At 41.7% G+C, this 20,050-nt stretch overlaps 1 protein-coding gene across 1 annotated transcript in view; it reads left to right on the plus strand.

The window, feature by feature from the left end:
- The first annotated feature begins 2,639 nt into the window (after positions 1–2,639).
- abca4b (ATP-binding cassette, sub-family A (ABC1), member 4b) overlaps positions 2,640–20,050 on the plus strand; it is a 327,352-nt gene continuing 309,941 nt past the window's right edge. The window contains exons 1-2 of the mRNA XM_039735801.1: positions 2,640–2,730; positions 8,398–8,496. Coding sequence (XP_039591735.1) covers positions 8,431–8,496 — 66 coding nt within the window. The 5' untranslated portion in view covers positions 2,640–2,730; positions 8,398–8,430. The remainder of the gene's footprint in view (positions 2,731–8,397; positions 8,497–20,050) is intronic.

The following is a 20,050-nucleotide window of genomic DNA, read 5'->3' on the forward strand; positions in this document are numbered from 1 at the left end:
GTAGCATGATTCCCCAAGGATGATCAGGTTCGCAGGATCCTCATTGTTGGGGACCCGAGTGGCTGGACCAGGCCATGGGGACGCCCACGTAACACCTGGCTGTGACAGATAGAGGGTAATTTCTGGAGTCGACTGGACCCCTCTCTTTATATCAAATGGGTATCACTGAAGCATAGTTTTTTCACCATGTGCATACAATTGTTTGGAACAGTCACTTCTAGAAGGACCATATCCAATGTCACAAAGCACACATTGAAATATTACAACAATTTTGATAAGAACAGGGTCCGCTCAGGCCACTAATCTCGATAATTTGCTCTTGTTGAAATCCCTCAGGTGGTGGAGTACTACCTCTTGGGAAGATCTTACCATATGGAGGAGAGATGCCAAGGGTTCACCAGGCAAACACAAGGGGAGCCCCAAGGACCAGTGCTGGACCCTCTCCTCCTTTTTCTTTACTCTCCTCACTAGGCCCTCTCATCCAGTCCTATGGTTTCTCCTGTCAGTGCTATGCTGATGATGCACAGCTGTTCTCTTAAAGCACCAGCTCACAACATCTCACTGAGATTCCATCCTGAATGAAGGAACGCCATCTCCAGCTAAACTTGGTAAAGATGGACTTTCTTGTTATCTCAGCTCCTTTGTCCATTCAGCACCCCATCTCTGTTCAGCTTGACTCACTATTGCAAACACCCCACAAGTCTGTAGGTAACCCTGAGGTGGTGATTAATGACCAGCTGTCCTTCGCTGATGATGTCCCAACAGTCTCTTGGTCTTCACTCTGTACCATAAGTACTCAACGCCGGTCCTGGAGGTCTGCGGTGGCTGAAGGTTTTTGCGTTAACTACATTTTTAATGAGAGGCCATTTATTTACTACTAAAGCAATAGGTTTCTCTTTTAATTTTAATTACGATTCACAATTTAGTTATGCTTTTAGCTACGATTCAGAACCCTTAATTGCCCGTTTTAGTTTTAAACTCTATTGCTTTATGGTTTTAATTCTTGCCTGTTTTCTTAACCAACCATCAGTTAATAATGAGGTGCAGATGACAAAGGAACCACCAGCTCTCCAGCTGACGCACTTCCATTTAAACCTGTGTGTGTCCATCACGAAGTATCAGTGTTAATACAATGTTTTGAAAAAAATGAGGGAGAAGGAAAGGACCAAGAGGCACAAATCGGTTCTGGACTACAAAACACGGGGACAATGTTCTCAGAAATTGAAATACCTGCAATGTGAAAAAGATTTGCCTTGGAAGAATGAAAGTACTAACAAGCCATTTTCTCCATTTGAACTTCCAAGTCCTTCACTGAGTTTAAGAATTGTTTAAAGACCCTTTTGTTTGGTGGATTTCTGGCTGACTGATATTGGCTTTTTCTAACCTACGAAGTTTAACTCGCTTGTGTTTTGTTCTGCGCTCTTCACTCGTGATGATTCATTTTGTAACCTTGTCCTGTAAAACAGTTCTGAAACAGATGTTTACTCGATTATGTTGACATCTTTTGTTAGTCACTTTGGAAAAATGCATCTGCTATGTAAATAGTTTTCTTTAAAGTAACAGCTAGGATCCACTACACTAATTCATTTCATAAAAAAAAAATGAAAGAAAAAAATTCAATCAAGTCCCTTCCTAATCCCTGTTTATTTATAGTAAAAACACTCAACCAATCATTCCTCATAGCTGACAGTCCTGGAATCTTCTCCTCTCTTTCAGATTCCATGAACGTTTGCTCAGATGGTCCGCGATGTTCAGTTCAGGCGAGTACCTTTGGGATGAGGGGGAGCACACGGGGTGCACAGCACGATTGTGCAGCTGCAGAATGTGCAGATCAGAGAGCCGCTGTTGAGCAGGCGAAGAGCGAAACCCCGAGGGCTGTTTCCAGCACCTTGCTGAGCTCCAATTGTTCCTCAAACCAAAGAGGGCCCTACCTGGTCCTTGACAGATGCACGTAAGACGCTGGCCACCGATTAAATGGCACATCTGCTTGTGCTACCACACATACCAAAGCCACTTGACAATGACCCAAAAAAAAAACTTTCCTTTCGTTTTTCTATCCTGTAATATTTTTCTTTTCCACATTATTATGCAAACCTCCTAGTGCTGAAAGCACACAGTTCACTATGTGGGATACTGCAAAAACAAAACGTCCAACATTTTTCACATTCCTCTTTTCCCCTCAGAAGAAAAACAAGAGACACACTCTTCAAATTTCATCTTTTCTTCGGCTGATTAACATGCACAGACCACTCGAGGAGTTGTGCTCGCTCTTTTTTTTTTTTTTCGGGGGTACAAAGATTTGCTGAGTGATTAAAATTCTGCAGAGGCAAGACGATTTTAGCTGGCAGACCTAATTAGCTGTGACAGTTGTATGTGCGACACAGCGCTGAATAAGGACACGCACACCTTCTGATGTGATTAAGGGAAGACTAACCTCATCATCGGGGACATTAAAGACGCCACAAAACAGCCCAAAAAGTGTGTCCCGGCTATGGCCCGGTGTCATCATGCTCATCATGAGCTTTGTCGTTCATTAATGAAACGTACAAGAGTGTTATTGTTTAAACATAGTTGTCCATATTGTAGAAGGAGATTAGCACAATCTGATTACAAGTGAAATCTGCTGTAGCTGAGGCAGGAGCTTTGTAAGCAGTGTGTGCCTCTTGGCTAACACTCTCACACTTCTGGCCAGCGCTCATTGCCTTTCAGTTTGCTCAGATTTGATTGTGGGTAAGGAATTTTGTTATTTCTTGTTTTGTTTTGCTTTTTGTGGTTCATACAGATTGACTGAAGGCGTCTTTATTCCACTTAGATTATGGTGTAAAGTCTGTTTCTAAAATGGTAGGCTTAATCCAAAACTGCACGCCATTCATCTGCTGAAGCAAATAGTCCAGTTGTAATGTTTTGTTGTGCTACCGCGATAAGCAGGGTAACAGTGAATACGTTGGCAAAGGAGTAATGGGAATGGAAGTACTGAGGAAAAGAAAGTGAGGGAGGCCAAACTGGAGGGGAATGGATAAAGTAAAAGATCTGAAGGATGACGGTCTGAGTGGGGAGGAGGTGGATCAACCACATTGACCCCACATACTGTAGAAGTGGGAAAAGGAAGATGAAGACTGGGATAGGCCTCAACACCCGCAACCATGGAGTGAATTAAGCCCACTCAATGATGGACGCATGTATGGAATCAAAATTTTGCTTACATAGAATACTGAAATGCGTCTAGGTTATGGTGCTGCTGCTGCTTCACAGCTTCAAACAGGATAGGTAAAGTGTGCAAGTGCTAAAATTACTTAGTGGTTTAATTAATAAAGAGTAATCTTTTTTTTTTTTTTTACCATTTATGTTAGTATTGTATGAAATAATTTAGGAGTAGCACATTGGCTCAGAGGTAGGTGATGTTGCTCCATGGATTCTGGATTTGAGTTTCATGCCTGCTCATTGTCAGTGTGGGATCTGCAAGCCCTCTCTGTGCTTGTGTAGGTCAGCTCTCATTGTATATCATCAGGTTCAATGGAGCTTCTAAACTGACCCCTGACTGGGTGTGTGCATCAGTGGTCCTTGCAGCGGATGGGTGGCCAGATATTTCCTGCCTTGTGCATAGACTACTAGGATAGGTTCTAACCGCCTTGACCCTAAATTTAAGAAAGAGATAATATAATATAATATAGGGCGGCATGGTGGCGCAGTGGGTAGCTCTGCTGCCTCGCAGTTAGGAGAGCCAGGTTTGCTTCCCAGGTCCTCCCTGCGTGGAGTTTGCATGTTCTCCCCGTGTCTGCGTGGGTTTCCTCCGGGTGCTCCAGTTTCCTCCTACAGTCCAAAGACATGCAGGTTAGGTGCATTGGCAATCCCAAATTGTCCCTTGTGTGTGCTTGGTGTGTGTGTGTGTGTGTGTGTGTGTGTGCCCTGCTATGGGCTGGTACCCTGCCCGGGGTTTGTTTCCTGCCTTGCGCACTGTGTTGGCTTTGATTGGGTCCAGCAGACCCCCGTGACCCTGTAGTTAAGATGTAGTGGGTTGGATAATGGATAATATAATATAATATAATATAATATAATATAATATAATATAATATAATATAATATAATATAATATAATATAATATAATATAATATAATATAGGTGTATAGGTATATCAGTGAGAGTGCTGCTTCTTCACAGATAAAATTGGCAAATCTTTGTAATATAATATATCCATCCATCCATTGTCTAACCCGCTGAATCCGAATAGGGTCACAGGGGTCTGCTGGAGCCAATCCCAGCCAACACAGGGCACAAGGCAGGAACCAATCCTGGGCAGGGTGCCAACCCACCGCAGTAATATAATATAATATAATATAATATAATATAATATAATATAATATAATATAATATAATATAATATAGGCGGCGTGGTGGCACTGCTGCTTTGCAGTTAGGAGACCTGGGTTCGCTTCCTGAGTCCTCCCTGTGTGTAGTTTGCATGTCCTCCCCATGTCTGCATGGGTTTCCGTCCAAAGACATGCAGATTAGGTGCATTGGCGATTCTAAATTGTCCCTAGTGTGTGCATGGTATGTGGGTGTGTGTGTGCCCCCTGTGGTGGACTGGCGCACTGCCCGAGGTTTGTTTCTTGCCTTGCGCCCTGTGTTGGCTGGGATTAGCTCCAGCAGATCCCCGTGACCCTGTAGTTGGGATATTATAGTAAGTATTATAGTTCGTTGCGGCACTGATTTATTCGTGCAAATCTGAGAGAGACAGGCTGCGGGCCGAGAGGGGGGGTGGGACCTCAAGAGTATGGAGCTGAGGGTGCCATCTTCATTCACGCGCCAGCCTCCGTTCGAGTCACTCTACCTCTTGCCATGTGTTGGAGTGTACCTTGCCTCCGCTTAGCTAGCAATACCTGTTTGTTCAGCAGACATCATCATCTGGAGTTTGTTAAAGAGTAACGTTTGATGTTTTTGAGAGAGAGATCTCAGCTATGTGTGTTTTAGAGGATACCTGCTCTTTGGTAGAGATATCACGGCCATGTGCTGTTCTCCCTATGTGGGGGACGCTGTCCCATCAGAGCTGAACACAATCAGATACAGTGGTAATGTTTGACATTGGAGCGTACCTACCTTCTGCTTGGACAGAGGTACTTGCCAACATTTTATATTTTTGGCAAAGAGATCAGAGCTACAGTCTCACCTGATAGCAAAACCAAAAACATTGTGTAGCAAGAGGCACTCGTATACAAAAGCTATCAATATAAATTCTTCTCAATACAATGAATACATTTTTTTAATTGATTTTTAAAGTTTGTCCTGTTTCACTACTATGCGGCGGAGCCATGGGGGACAGCTAAAATAATATAATATAATATAATATAATATAATATAATATAATATAATATAATATAATAAAAAGACTAGCCAACCTGCCTCAGGGACCTAGTTTGAAGTCTTAGCCCCCCAAGGATGTTCTGTATGTGGAGTTGCACTTTCTCCAAGTGCCCGATTTCCACTCACATCCCAAAGACACGGGTGCTCAGTTAAAAAGATGTTCTGCGCTGGCACGGTGGGGTTTCGGTTTGTGTGTCTGCCCCATATGTCAATGGGAAGGCTAGATCTGTTTGAAAATGTATGCAATGCGTTCTGTTATATTTTGTTCTTATCACTCTAGATTTATTCTAAGATAATTAGAAAGTTATGAATATTCTAGCTATGCTTACCTTTCAGAAGCAGGTAATAGAATCTTTGATTTTTGATATCTTTCGCTGCACTTGTACCCTCTGTGCCTTTCCTCGGTATCATCATGTTTCTCATCCTGTCTTTCCCGACTCTTCTCCTCTCATCGTGTTTCTGTAAAGCCTTCTTTTCAGACTCTGTCACTTTAAGCCACCTTGTTCACCTCCTGTTGACTTTTTGATTACCGCGATTGGTAGATGGGCCACCATTATCTGCTGTGAAAGCATCATTTGTATTCTTGCAAATACTTCCCATCTTTAAAGACAATTCGGATTGCACCTCTTTAGTATTTAGCGACCCAATGTTGCTCAATAAGTTATTATTTTAATTGTTTTTGCAATGCTCCATTTTAACTCCTCTTTTTTAAAATAAAAAATCGGTTCTTGAATTTGATTCACCTAAATAGGCTGACCAACCCACAATAGGCCACGACTTAATAATCGAGTGATCATAGAAGATTATAATATATTAAATCAAACAGCAGAGGCTGGTTCCTTGGTGTTTTGTGTGCATTATTAGATGCCCAGTAGATGAAGGTTGGGCCTTGGAGTTTCATGCATGTAAAAACAGATCATTTTGTTAAATTGTAATTTTTAATCAGGATACAGAGCGGAAAAACAGAGCTGTTTTGGGAAGAACAAGATGTCTGGTCACCCTACCGCTAAAGTATTCTGCCATCATGCGTCATCCCTACCCAAACCACATTGACCAATCAGATTGCTTAGAGGGACAGAACTCACACACACACACACACATACACAGAGTAGTGTTTTATTATATATTGTAGATAATGTAAATATATATATATACACTAGAGGGTTCGCCCCCTGCTCGCTTTGCTTGCCAACCTCCCCAGCCTGCTCTCCTTGTGAAGATCGGGGCTGAACGCACCCCAAGAAGACGCGGTCGCTCCTCTGAAACCCCATCTTAAACGGTGATACAATGGCAAACAAATACAGTTTTTTTTACCTCCTCTTTGCTCAATCAGCTGCTTTGTCATCTATTCTTTGTCTTTTATTTCTGGCCCCGGGCATGGTTAAATCTCTGGGCACAAAGTCTTGACTCGCATGATGTGAATTCTTGATATTTTTTAGTTTATAATTTAGAAACAGAATAAGAATCTGAAAATTTAACAGCATCACGTTAAAGTTCGATACATTCTGAAAAGAATGAGACCAAACATTAAACCAAACGGTTTAAAGCGTGAAAATAAGTCACATAAAATCGTTGCACTTTTAGGCTTAGGATTTTATATATAGAGAGAGTAGATATATATAGATATAATTATGGAAATTTATTCAAAGCATTATAAAAGTTAAGAACGGTTTTGCAAAATGCTTTTGATCTTCATGTTTGCTCACATTGGAGATATCTACAATACAAGATTATATGTACAGCTTGCATATATCCTTGCTTATTGAGATCTTCAGTTTTATTTTATTTTACATGTCGTGATATTTTACTTGTTATTTAAAGATATCTAAAATGCATTTTAAGATATGTTTCAGAAGAAAGGAAGCACTTTGAATCTTTTGGAACATCATTTTGAGCTTACTGAAACCCACTCATACATATCTGACATGCTTTTCCATTTATCTCAAAATAGTTTCCTCCTTATCTGACCAACATTTTCTGACATAACTTAAAACAGACAGCAAATTCAGCTAAAAGACAGGCATTTTTACAGTAAGTGACTCTAAGGTGTCTTGTAATGAATTTGATATGAAGGACAAAGTGACACATCTCCATGGTTGAATTTAGCTGCCTTGCAAGGCAGAGGAGGCTGGGGTAGCTCAGCGTGTCTTCCTTCTGATTTTGGGGGTCCGTGTGAGTGTGGTTGCGTCAGGAATGCCATCTTGTGGCTCTACTAGACTGAGCCTGAAGTCCAGTCCAATCCGGTCTGGTCCGGTCACGTTCTCCTCCTGTCTAAGAAGGTTTGATTTTGAACTTCAGTCAGTAAGTGTGCACGTCCTGCAATGGACTGGCTTGCCCAATGTTGCTTTCTACAACCCTAAATTGCATTTGACATGTTTGGAAATGGATGGGGGGGCGGCACGGTGGCGCAGTGGTAGCGCTGCTGCCTCGCAGTTAGGAGACCCGGGTTTGCTTCCCAGGTCCTCCCTGCGTGGAGTTTGCATGTTCTCCCCGTGTCTGTGTGGGTTTCCTCCGGGCACTCCGGTTTCCTCCCACAATCCAAAGACATGCAGGTTAGGTGGATTGGCGGTTCTAAATTGGCATTGGTGTGTGGGTGTGTTTGTGTGTGTCCTGCGGTTGGTTGGCACCCTGCTCAGGATTGGTTCCTGCCTTGTGTCCTGTGGGATTGGCTGCAGCAGACCCCCGTAACCCTGTATTCGGATTCAGCGGGTTTGAAAATGGATGGATGGATGGGGTGTCAGTGTTCCTGGTCAGTGACTGGTGTCCCTTCCTGTGCTTATTTCTCCAATGTGCTTGCCCCTGAAATTGGGTATTGAGTTAGACAAGTTACTATTTATTATTGATCAACTTCAGCACAATTCATTGGAAACAATTAATTAATGTGACCAAGCATGACACTAATTAACAGCAGAAAGTTTGGTTCAATTATTCCTTTAGTTTGGAGTTTTAAACTTCAGTCTGGCATAAATAAAACCTTCTTACAGTGAAGGTGACGTCAAAGAGAAATGATCTAATTAACTGCTACTATTGCCTTTCAGCACACTAATTTATTTAATAAAGACGGAGGAAAGATGACCACTGGAGATCAGGTCACCCTGCTTTTGTGGAAAAATTGGACCCTTAGGAAGCGGCAAAAGGTAAGAGATGAACTTCATTGTGGGGCTGGATTTCCACAGATGTAAGCCATGGTGGACATTAGACTCCTGACTCACACTCAGATTTAAAGGGTCAGTTAATGAGAATGGCAAACGGTCAAAGATGAACGTTGTTAATGAAGCGGGAGTGGGCACGGAGTCACTACGTAACAAAATGGAAAGGCCAGTCCACGGGCTGGTGTTGTTTCACAGGGCAGAATTTGAGTGTGGCTGCTCAGCTCTTACAGTGACCGAGGCTTTTGGTGAATTCAAATGTCCGCGGTTGCTATCTCAATCTTTTAAGAAATACTGGATGTCTCACATGCTCCTAACATAATCCAGAAGTGTCTCATGATACAAAACCTGTCTTTCTAAATTACATTTACAATTATCGTCAGGCAAGCTTTACAGCATCCACCACAAGAACGGGGACATTTTCCAAGTGGCCTGTTTCGTGTAGGAATTCTTAAAAGCATGCAGGGGTCAGCTGATCACGTTTAAAGTCGGTGTCTGCACAAGGAGGAGGATCTTCTCGTTGTAAACACATCAAAAATGTTTAGTCATCAAATCCCCTTACCTACACTCCCCCTTTAATTCTTGGAAAGGGAATCCATTTGAAACACTTCCAAAAAATGGGCTTCATGCTGGGAAGTTTGAAAAACGCAGTCATGCTTAAGAATCTTCAATGCATTTCTGACTGCACAAGTGAAACGCGTTTTGATTTCAAGGACAATTCACTGCCCAGGTCTGCTCACTGTGGAGAGTTGCATGTTCTCCCCGTGTCCATGATGGATCAGGCAGGGTATTGTCCTATTTGTGACAATAAATTGGGTCTAAATGTGTGAGTGGACCTCCAGGGTGGGTTCCTATCTTGTGCCAAATGCTGCAGTGATAGGTGTCAGCCCCTGTGGCCATGTATTGGGCTTGGGAATGAGATGTATTCTCTGGAAAAGAAATGAAAATAACAAAATGACCTGGTTAGTGTGAGAGATGGGGAAAAGGAATCAGCTTCTTTACGGCGCGTGCTGGTGAGTGGCGCTGAAAAGGACCCTTGGCATCTTCAGTGGCCCCACCACTCGGGTGTTCTGCGGTTCCATGTGCTCCCAGCTTATTATATTTTTTGGATTTTGTTTCATTCTGGCAGCTGTCTTCTGTGGTTCTGAGGGAGCTGCAGTGTTGCTCCGATTGCATTTCCCCTCGTTAGGGTCCGTGTCTCCCAAGGTCATAACCTACTAGTAATTGCAGCGATGGGTTTAAAAGGTCACCCATTTCACTGCAACTTCATCCAACTTTGTTTAAAACCTCTTAGAGAATCCCTTGCTTCCAAATTGATTTTTCAGCTTACTGACTGCCGCTTCGTTCTTCTGACCTCGAGTTTCTGTCACATTGTTATATTTCTTCTTGATCTCCTGGTTTTGACCTTTTTTCTGTTTCATGTCTCGCTCTCTCTCCCTATTTGCCCTTTAAATGTTTTGTTGGTTCACTGGCATTACACAGCTGATTTATCCTTTTGCCTGATTATACATGCCGCCCGGCTCCACCATACTCTGCTCACCCTGGGGTCTTAGGTCAACTGTTGGACACCCTGACAGGCCAGGGTCCATGTCTCAGGCTCAATGCTGGGAGACACGATCAAGTGCTGTCTAAGGTCTATGTCTGTGCCCCCTCCATCATGGCTCATGGAGCTGCTTTCATGCCAGCTTCTCCAGTTTTTCTCACCCCCTCAGACAGGTCCTGGTCATCTGAGGAGTGTGTCCCTCTCAGGTCTGCACCCAAGGGTGCTACTAGATATGCTAAGAGAACAATTTAAAATGCTAAAAATTCATCAAGTAAACCGTGTAAAACTCAAAGGATTCATTTGTTCTATGTTTTAATTTAAAATCCCATCAGGACAGGTCAGGTTGGGGAGCATGCACTGGTACAGCGCGTTGCCATACCCACCACATGACAAAACAGGATCCTGGTTCGCAAACCACCCAGGCAGACATGCAGTCCAGTCTCACCCTCCAGAAGAGACCCTCTGTCTGCCGCAGCCAGGTGTTACGTGGACGTTCCACTGGCCTGGTCCAGTCACTTGGGATCTCAACAATATGGCTCCTGTGAGCCGAATCACCCTCGAGGAAATGTGCCACATGGCTGTCGTGCCATAACTGACGCTCCCTCACAATGCAGGTAATGTGCCTCATTCAGGACTCCATGAGCAACACAAAGTCAAACCAACGGTACCCAAGGATTCTCCGAAGAGTCACAGTACCAAAGGAGTCCAGTCTTCATCTCAGGTCACTGGATAGCATCCATGTCTCGCAACCATATAGCAAGATAGGAAGCACCAGGACTCTAAAGACTTGGACGTTCGTCCTTTTGCAGTGATATTGGGAGTGTCACACACCCCTTTCCAGTGACCTCATGACACCCAATCCATCAACTGATCTCATAGGAAGAGTCACTGGAGACATGAATGTCACTGCCGAGGTAATTAAACCTCTCAATGAGGTCGACACTCTCTCTGCAGACAGACACACTGCTGATGGCCGTGCCCAAGAGGGCATCACTATGAAAATGACCAATTTCTCAGTAATGTAAAAAATGTCCTAGTGCTATTTTAATGTATCAAGCAAAAATCGCTGAGACGTTGTAATGTAACATTGGCACCTTAAATCTTAGAAAGTTAATGTTAAATTCATTTAAGTGTTTGCTTAATTTCTATACAACATCGGTTTCTTATAGCTGCCTAGAATATCGTTTAGCCTTTCTTTAACATGGAGATAGAACTTTCTTGGCTAAATCTGTAGAACAGAGTGGGGAAGCAGTCCTACTGCTAGCATGGACTGTTAGATATGATTGTAAATAACATAGGAGATGGTTTGCGGTATTCTGACCGTGTTTAACGTTTCTAATGTGTTCAACTTACTTAACGTGCCTCAAAAACGACTGTATGACCAAACTTAAGGAATTAAACAAGACATATAAGCCTTAAACAGAATGTTTCTTTTCTTTAATACCAAATTTTTCTCTATTTTTGCTGAACTGTTTTTCCTTTATATTTTACTGAAACTTTTAAAACAAAGATTTTTAGTCTGTGAAATAATTTGAACACTCATCACACTGGTGCTTGAATCTGAGAGCTGCAGAACTTTGGTAAATTTGTAAAAGGCAGATACAGGCACGTCCACCATGTGCAAAGCATCTGTAAAAGAGATGGCGCCCTCTGCAGGCGGAGGCTCTAACAACATTGAATCCAAGTAAGATGACCAAAGTGGTGGCATTTCCAGTTACAGACCATACAGTCATCCTGTGAGAAGAACCGAAGCAAACTGGAGAGGAACATTAGTCAGAAGCTTTGGGTTTCAGTCTACAGTCCAACCAATCCTTTCCCACTTCCCTTTACTGCTTTTCCAGTTTCTAGGACTTGGTGGGCCTCAGCCTTTCCCAAGAAGCATGATGTGAATCCACCATGGAGGGGCCACCACCCCATTATAGGGCATGTAGCTTCATTTGTTTAAAATGTCCAAAATTCTGCAGTTTCAGCTTACTTCACGGAATCATTCAGGCAATAAGAGTTATGTGCATGAAAATAATCCCACAGTCCTCTCTGTATCTCTGTTTACATTTTTTTAGTAAATTTCAAAGCAAAAAAAAAATTCACAAAAGGAAAATTCTTGTATCGGATGTTTCCGTTTAATGACTAGACGTCTTTTTACATGTCATGACATACGCCAGGGCATACATGCATAGGGCATACATGCATATGTTCAGAAAGCCGGATGCCATTGTTCTGTCTGTAAGCAAATCTATCAGTCCACCCTTCTAGAAGACAGACTCCTTCCTAACTGGATTATTAACATTCTCTTAATACAGAAAGAGCTGAGAGAGTTCTATTACACGTCAGCTTACAGGGCCTAAAGATTATATCATTATCAAGTATCTATGTAGGCCGTGTGCTCCATTCAAATTAAACCAGCACAACACGGTGGCGAATTCCCACATGAACATGAACTTTCTAAGGTTGACTCTTGCAGGGCGCTCTCCTTCACACTCCTAGATTTACTCTAAGAGTGCTTGCTTAGAGCTGCCATTGCCATAAGATGCACGTCTTAGGAATGTGGGACTAAGCCCCCTTGATTCATCTGGTCAGACTGGCTGGGTGGTCTTTTTAATGTCATTAGTTAGGTTTTTTTGCATGTACACAGATTTGGTAATCTATGTTAATAGTTACAGTGGAAAAGAAGTGCAAATAAAAGAAGCAGAACACCTGAGAAACAGGCTGGCACAATCTATCTATCTATCTATCTATCTATCTATCTATCTATCTATCTATCTATCTATCTATCTATCTATCTATCTATCTATCTATCTATCTATCTATCTATTGTAGCGCTGCTGCTGCCTCACAGTATGGCATTCTAGATCCTCCCTGCATGGAGTTTGCATGTTCTCCCTGGGTCTCCAATGCTCCACTTTTCTCCTACTGTCCAAAGACATGCAGGTTAGGTGGACTGACATTGCTAAATTGGCCCAGTGTGTGTGAGTGTATGTGTGTGTTTGCCCTGCGATGGACTGGCACCCTGTCCAGGGTTTGTTCTTGCCCTGTGCCCTCTGTTAGCCTGGACAGGCTCCAGCACCCCTGTGACCCTGCTCTGGATTAGATGGGATAGAAAATGAAACGACCTGAGAAACAAATTCTAAAATGCTCAAAACGGTAAAGCAAGCACAAAATCTAAATTGGAAAAAGTGATAAGAAATTAAAAGCAAGTGTTTGAAAAACAGAAAAAAATTAAGAGGTCAAATAAAAAAATATAGTTGATCATGTTAAAATAAAATGCCTGAAACGTTCTAAAATAACACATGAAATGTTAAAGGGATCAACGTTTAAGTCAAAAGGCTGAGAGAAATCTAAAAAAAACGCTTATTGGAAATGGCAAGTACAAGCTGAAAAATAAGAAATGATAGTGATTGGATGTTAAACCTGTCAATCAACATTATACTAGTTACAAACGAGAAAGAAAAAATAATTAAAAACAGGCTGTTAAAACATTAACTGTCTTCATAAACTCATTGACTTGACTTTCACTCGGTTTATCCTAATAAGATTTGTGGTGACAACATGCCATGCTGGACACCCCAAGCCTCTCCACCCTCAGCATTTACTCCTGGGGGATTCCCTGGCATCCAAGTTAAGCTGAAAAATATCCAGGTGTGCACCGCTTAAAGTCCACAATCCGTTCTGTGAAACAGGACATTATGGGATGTGGATGTTGTGCAAACACCATATTATATTGAGTACTTAGCAAAGCTATGTGAGATACTGTAGTATACCGATTTTGATTAAATACAGAGAGATAACGTAACAACACTCCAGATACTTGCGATACTCCAGATTGGGTGCTGCTACCTACTAGTCGAAGTGTATGCTGTTATATGGTCAGTTTTTTATTTGTAAGTAGGGAAAGTTCACATTGAAATAGCAATACAAAGTACAGTAGAGTGCTAGCAGCACAATCGCTTTGCATACAAGAGACATGAGATACACGTGTTGCGTGTGGAATGCTGTTGTCTTCGCTACGTCCAGTTACGTCTGCTACGTCCCATTCTCCGATTGGGATTTCTGAACTCCGTTATAACATTATGGAACCACAGATGTATACACGATTGAACATTTCCTGAACAGATGTTATGCAGAGCATAGCTGTAATCGTTCCAACCTGTCCTCCCACTGGGATGTGCTTGGTACATGTCCCATGTGAAGCAATCCCAAGTAAAAACATAAGAAAACCACCTCAACCAGCTCCTCTTGATCTGGTAAAACAGATGTTCTGTTATGAGGGTCTCTCATATTTTTGAGCTCCTTATCTCGTGAAGGTTCGTGATCTTAGCAACCTTGCGGATGAACTTCATTTTGGCCGTTGCACTCACAGTCTCATGTTTTCAGTCACTACCGAGTGTTTGTTACCATAAACGAGAAGAGGGCAAGTCGAGGAATTGGCTCAGCAGCTCACCACTCCATAAAATTACATCAAGGCAATTTTACAGTCACGTCTTCCCTCGCTTGTGAACAAGGCCTGAGATATCTCACCTCCTCCACTTGGGGCAGCAGCTCATACACCATTACCTAAGAAAGCAGGCCACAAATTTTGGGGGAATGGATCATAAAGTCCTATACTAGAAAATAAAAATAATCATCAAAAAATAAAGTTTTATTTGTATATATCGGTAATAATAGACACATTTAGTAAGTGTATTTTCATTTATTGTATATTTTTTGCCATATAGATTACTCCTTTGTTTTCTAACTTTAATTTTATAAAAGTTTGATTTTGGTATTGTTTTAACTTTGTTCATGCAGCCCTGCAGGTTTGCTCTTGTTTTTTGTGACATTGTGATCTTGACATTATACATTCATGGAGGTGTTAGTCTGCTTTATCCTTCAGTGGATTAACAATGTCTGGTTTCATTTAGCATAGTTAGCTGACCCTAACCCTAACAGTAGGTTAGTCTTTGGCCTTTGAGTCCTTGATTAACGTCCTACTCCTGGATTCCTGGGTTTTTGACACCTTTATATCCCTGACTTTCATACAATCTCCTGGTCTTTTCTCACAATAATTCTCATACACTTACACATCCCATAAGAATTCCAAACGTATCTCATACTGAATATGTTTATAATGCACTGGTGAGGCCTCATCTGGAGTACTGTGTGCAGTTTTGGTCTTCAGGCTACAGGAAGGACATCGCAGAGCTAGAAAAGGTCCAGAGAAGAGCGACTAGGCTGATTCCAGGGCTACAGGGGTTGAATTATGAGGAAAGATTAAAAGAGCTGAGCCTTTACAGTTTAAGCAAAAGAAGATTAAGAGGAGACCTGATTAAAGTGTTTAAAATTATGAAGGGAATTAGTTTAGTGGATTGAGACTTGTATTTTAAAATGAGTTCATCAAGAACACGGGGACACAGTTGGAAACTTGTTAAGGGTAAATTTTTACACAAACAATTGGAAGTTTTTCTTTACACAGAGAACCATAGACACTTGGAATAAGCTACCAAGTAGTGTGGTAGACAGTAAGACTTTAGGGACTTTCAAAACTCGACTTGATGTTATTTTGGAGGATTGAAATGGATAGGACTGTCGAGCTTTGTTGGGCTGAATGGCCTGTTCTAATCCTGATTGTTCTAATGTTCTAATATAACAGACGTTATTTAATATAGGAAAAAATATTTGATTATTTCCATGCAGAAAAGGAAAGAAGATTGAAGACATAATGGTTTGGGCTGATTAGCCTTTACCAGGTATGCAACTGAAAAGAAAATGGCAGGTAGGGTATAAAGGAGAGGGACCAGAGCCAGCGCAGATGAAAGGAGAAGGTGAGAATAGGTGTGAATAAGCTGCCATTAGAGAAGACGAAGAAAGAGATTAAAAAGTTGGTCACTAAGACCTGGAGAAGTATGTGATACCAGGCTGAGAATGGATGAGTCTTTGAAGCCCCATGAATGAACACAAACAGGGAGAGCAGAGTGGCTATGATCAAGAGATGTGAAGTGTTCTAAATTTCGCCTTTGTAATTTCTTTTTTAACATCTTAAATGTGTGCACTGAGATGGCTGGGCACTTTCTTCAACAAATGCAGTGTAATTGATTACATCTTGCCTGAAGAAGGGGCCTGAGTTGCCTTGAAAGCTTGCATATTGTAATCTTTTTAGCTAGCCAATAAAAGGTGTCATTTTTCTTGACTTCTCACTTCATTCAACAAATGCAGTAAATAAGACTGGCGAGAGGCCTGTTGATAATACTGAATTTAACAGATAGACCAGATACAAAGGGTATTGTCGGCGACATATTTACAAGTGACATAATTGTTCCTGTTAACAGCTTAGAGTGCCTGGTTTGGAATGTGGCTCTCCTATGTAAACTGAATTTGCCAAGATTAGGTGGGAGGATCTTCAATGTGGAAAGATTGATCTGCAAAATTGGGAAATTTCATTTGGGTGACCTGTGGGAGAGAGATGGTGTTAGGGTGAAATTAGGGGACCAGCAAGATGTTGGTTTAATTATTGGAGTTCTTAGAATGGAGGTTACAAGGTCTACTCCTGGCTTGAGTGAGGGTCCTGTCCATACTCTATCGATGAAGAGACCACTCATTCTGAGTGCTTCATTACAGACGTCAATCTCAGCACTGCACAGGGGGTGGAGTCTAAGGAACTGTCAAAGAGGAAGAGCTTTTAGTATGCCAGGGATGGAAAATGGTGTGTAGAAGGTAACTGCATGAGTCAATTGCCTTGTAGATAAGCAGATGTTTTAAGTCCTGGAAAGCCTGATACAATGACTGATATCAAAAATGGTAGAGTTGTGGTGAAAACATTGATAGTAAACCAGAGAGATGGATGGAGACTAGTCAAATCGTTCATTAATTCCTGTAGCTGGCTTCCTGCAGCACCAACATGATTGTCAGTATATCTGCTGTACAGGTCTGGTACAAAGCCTAGGTGGGATGAAAAAAAATTATTCAGCACCACTGTGATGCCCAGGGTGCCCACATTTTCGACATCTTCCAATTCCAGGGACATCGATAGTCATAACCGAGGATGGACTAGAGTGAGTGAAACAACAACAACAGTTATCGGTGTACATTCAGAGTGCAAGTATATTCAGATGATGGCAGTGTTTGAAAAGTGTATTCTAGAAGTATTCAGTAATAAATAATCCATGAAAACAGTGCAAACCCAATAAATACGTTAGAACCAAGAATAAAATCAAAGTCAGAATCGGTTTTCCTTCGTATGAATCCCCAGTACAACTCTCTGTCTCCTCTCCCCTGCTCACCCTCTAAAACTGGCCCACCATCTGGCTCTCGTCCCAACCACCTTCTATCAGTGTCTGTTGGGACCCACCAAGTCTGGCTCACTCGTCCTGCTACCTTCATCAATGTCCGCAGGATACCTGAGGTCCTCCACCGCTCCTGCTCCAGAGCTCAACAGGAGAATCCACAACCATGAGCACTGATCCCCTCACTCCAACACGGGGCCTCGCTGACGATTTTGCCTCCTCTCACCCACAGTGGCTCAACCGACAGTTTCTGTGCTCCATCTCTCCTTCTGTTTGCCTCATTTATTTTCTTCCTTTACCCATCCTACTTAGATCTTTAATGCTTCCAAGAGTGTAGGTTGGATTAAATGATCCACAGAGCACTAATGAGGGCTGACCATTCACACGCATGTGAATAAGTAAACTGCCAATTCCCCTATTAAGCACTCCATGGCTGCTCATCTGTTCTGTGCAAACTCATGGAATCTGAGCTATTTTGACAAATACTGAGCTTCTGCTCTGGTCCTCTGGTCACAGCACGAACCACTAGACACGCTTCATCACATCTACCCAGCCAATGAAGATGTTAGGTCTGTGAGAGTTAGAGCTATCAAAGAGAAGACATGGAGGTTAAGAAGCAGCCGTGCCAGTCTGTTGAGGGGGGCTCATGAGAGGGTCCTGGACTTGGATGTCTGTTGAATGCAAATATGTATGTTATAATGGAAGGTCTCGGCTACCCCAGGTGGATAAGGAAAGCCATAAAATATATATATCAACCGCAAACAAAACTCTTTGCGTTGGGCTTGTGTAGCTAACAGTAAATGACACACGTCATCTGCAGCCCTGTTCACCTCGCCTCCGTCTCACATCTCTGGGACTTACAGGACAGGTTACGTTAGGGGAACCCACATGAGTGCGTGTGAGTGCAGTTGTGCCCTGTGATGGACTGGCACTCTGCCCAGGGTCGGCTCCTGCTTTTTACCTGACGTCGCAACCCAGAAGTGCCTGACGTGGATTTTTGAATAGATAGGTGATGGTGCCCCCACATTTTATTCCTCAGTAGATGCAGTTTTCTGACACGCATCAGACTTAGAAGAACTAAAACAGGTTACATCACCTTCCAAATAAAGACATTGTGTTGCAGGATTTGTACTGTAATGAAATGACTTTGCTATACAGCAATGTTGTTCTAATTATGAATGATTAATATTAATTAAATTACTAATGCTGTGCTTGAACAAGACGCTCCTTACATTCAATGCAAACTCAGTGACCTTTATGGAAAGATCATTTTTCTGTTTAAAGATCAAATCTGCAGTTGCACATTTTCTCTATTCTTTTTTGGGTCATAGTATTAATTTAAACCAGCTGTCTTTTTTCATATATTTATAATAATAATAATATAAATAATATATATATAAAATTGAAAGCCATACTAATTATTCAGAGTTCAGAACTTGGGCACATTTGGTTTTTATGGCCCTGTAAACACTTTCAAGAGTTTTCTGTTTCATATTTCACTAATTTATATGCCACATTCCCTAAGGCCGTACCTTTCAACAGATCTTTGTACTCATGGAGGACAGTTGGAATTTATACATATCGCAGGATGCACTTGTGAGATGAAGCCCCAAGTGACTTCAAGGAGACCAAAGTGGATCTGAAGAGGGGTTTTATGAACAGAGAACAGAGAAAGGAAGATTACAAGGGGAAATCAAAGTAAAAAATAATAAATAACAATAAGCTTCCTGGCCCTCTAGGTATCTACTAAAGAGTATAGGCCCACTGTGTACAGGATGAGGGGCCTAAAGCACTGGGATGGCACAATACAGATCCACAGGACTCCATTCTCACCTCCCACAACTATTTTCTATTATCTCTGGCCTCTCGTCTTCCTGTCATCTGAACCCTTGTCCATCTCTGCTACCAAGTCAAAGTGTAGTAGATTTATGGCAGCAAGGGCTTTTAACTTCTACCCTCAATCCTTGTCCAAATTCTCCTATGGCCACTTGGAATTTCTGGGATGAGGCTAGTCTGCATATAGACCAAGAGCAGGAAGCTAGAGCTCCACCTAGTGGCACCCTACATGTCTGCAACCTCAGACCAAAAGATGATTTTCAAAGGCCAGAACACCATGACATTCCTTCCAATATAGATTTTGAACCCCTGGGACAACAGTGTCATTGTCACCTCTTATAACTTTGACTGAAATTTCTTATAATTTTCACTTAACTAATCCATTAGATATACAGTATATATATATATATATATATATATATATATATATATATATATATATATATATATATATATATATATAAAGTCTGGACACATAGGCAAAATGCATATTTTCAATAAAAAATATGAACATTTTATTCAATTGAAATATTCATTAATAACATCTTCAAAGTGATTTCCACCATTTGCGATCCAAAGTTCGATGCGCTTTATGAGATTCACATGAACCCGATTCCTGTTTTGTTAAACTTTCTAACCACCTTCACCATGGTGGAATGCCATTTTGTTTCCTTCTGGGATGATGTGCATTAAAATCAGCTGCTATCTTTCGATCTGACCATCCCTCACGTCCACTGAGAAGTACCAGTTCAACTCTTTTTTTCGACAAACTCATATTTAATCTGTGGGGCAAAAAAGATATAGTTACTTATAAATACTGCTATTTCATATGTGTCCAGACTTTAGGGACACCCTGTATAGATATATTGTGGACCACAGACGTGCATACAGCCGCCCTAACCTGACG

This window comes from Polypterus senegalus, chromosome 14 (assembly GCF_016835505.1).
Source record: "Polypterus senegalus isolate Bchr_013 chromosome 14, ASM1683550v1, whole genome shotgun sequence".
Lineage (NCBI taxonomy): Eukaryota > Metazoa > Chordata > Cladistia > Polypteriformes > Polypteridae > Polypterus > Polypterus senegalus.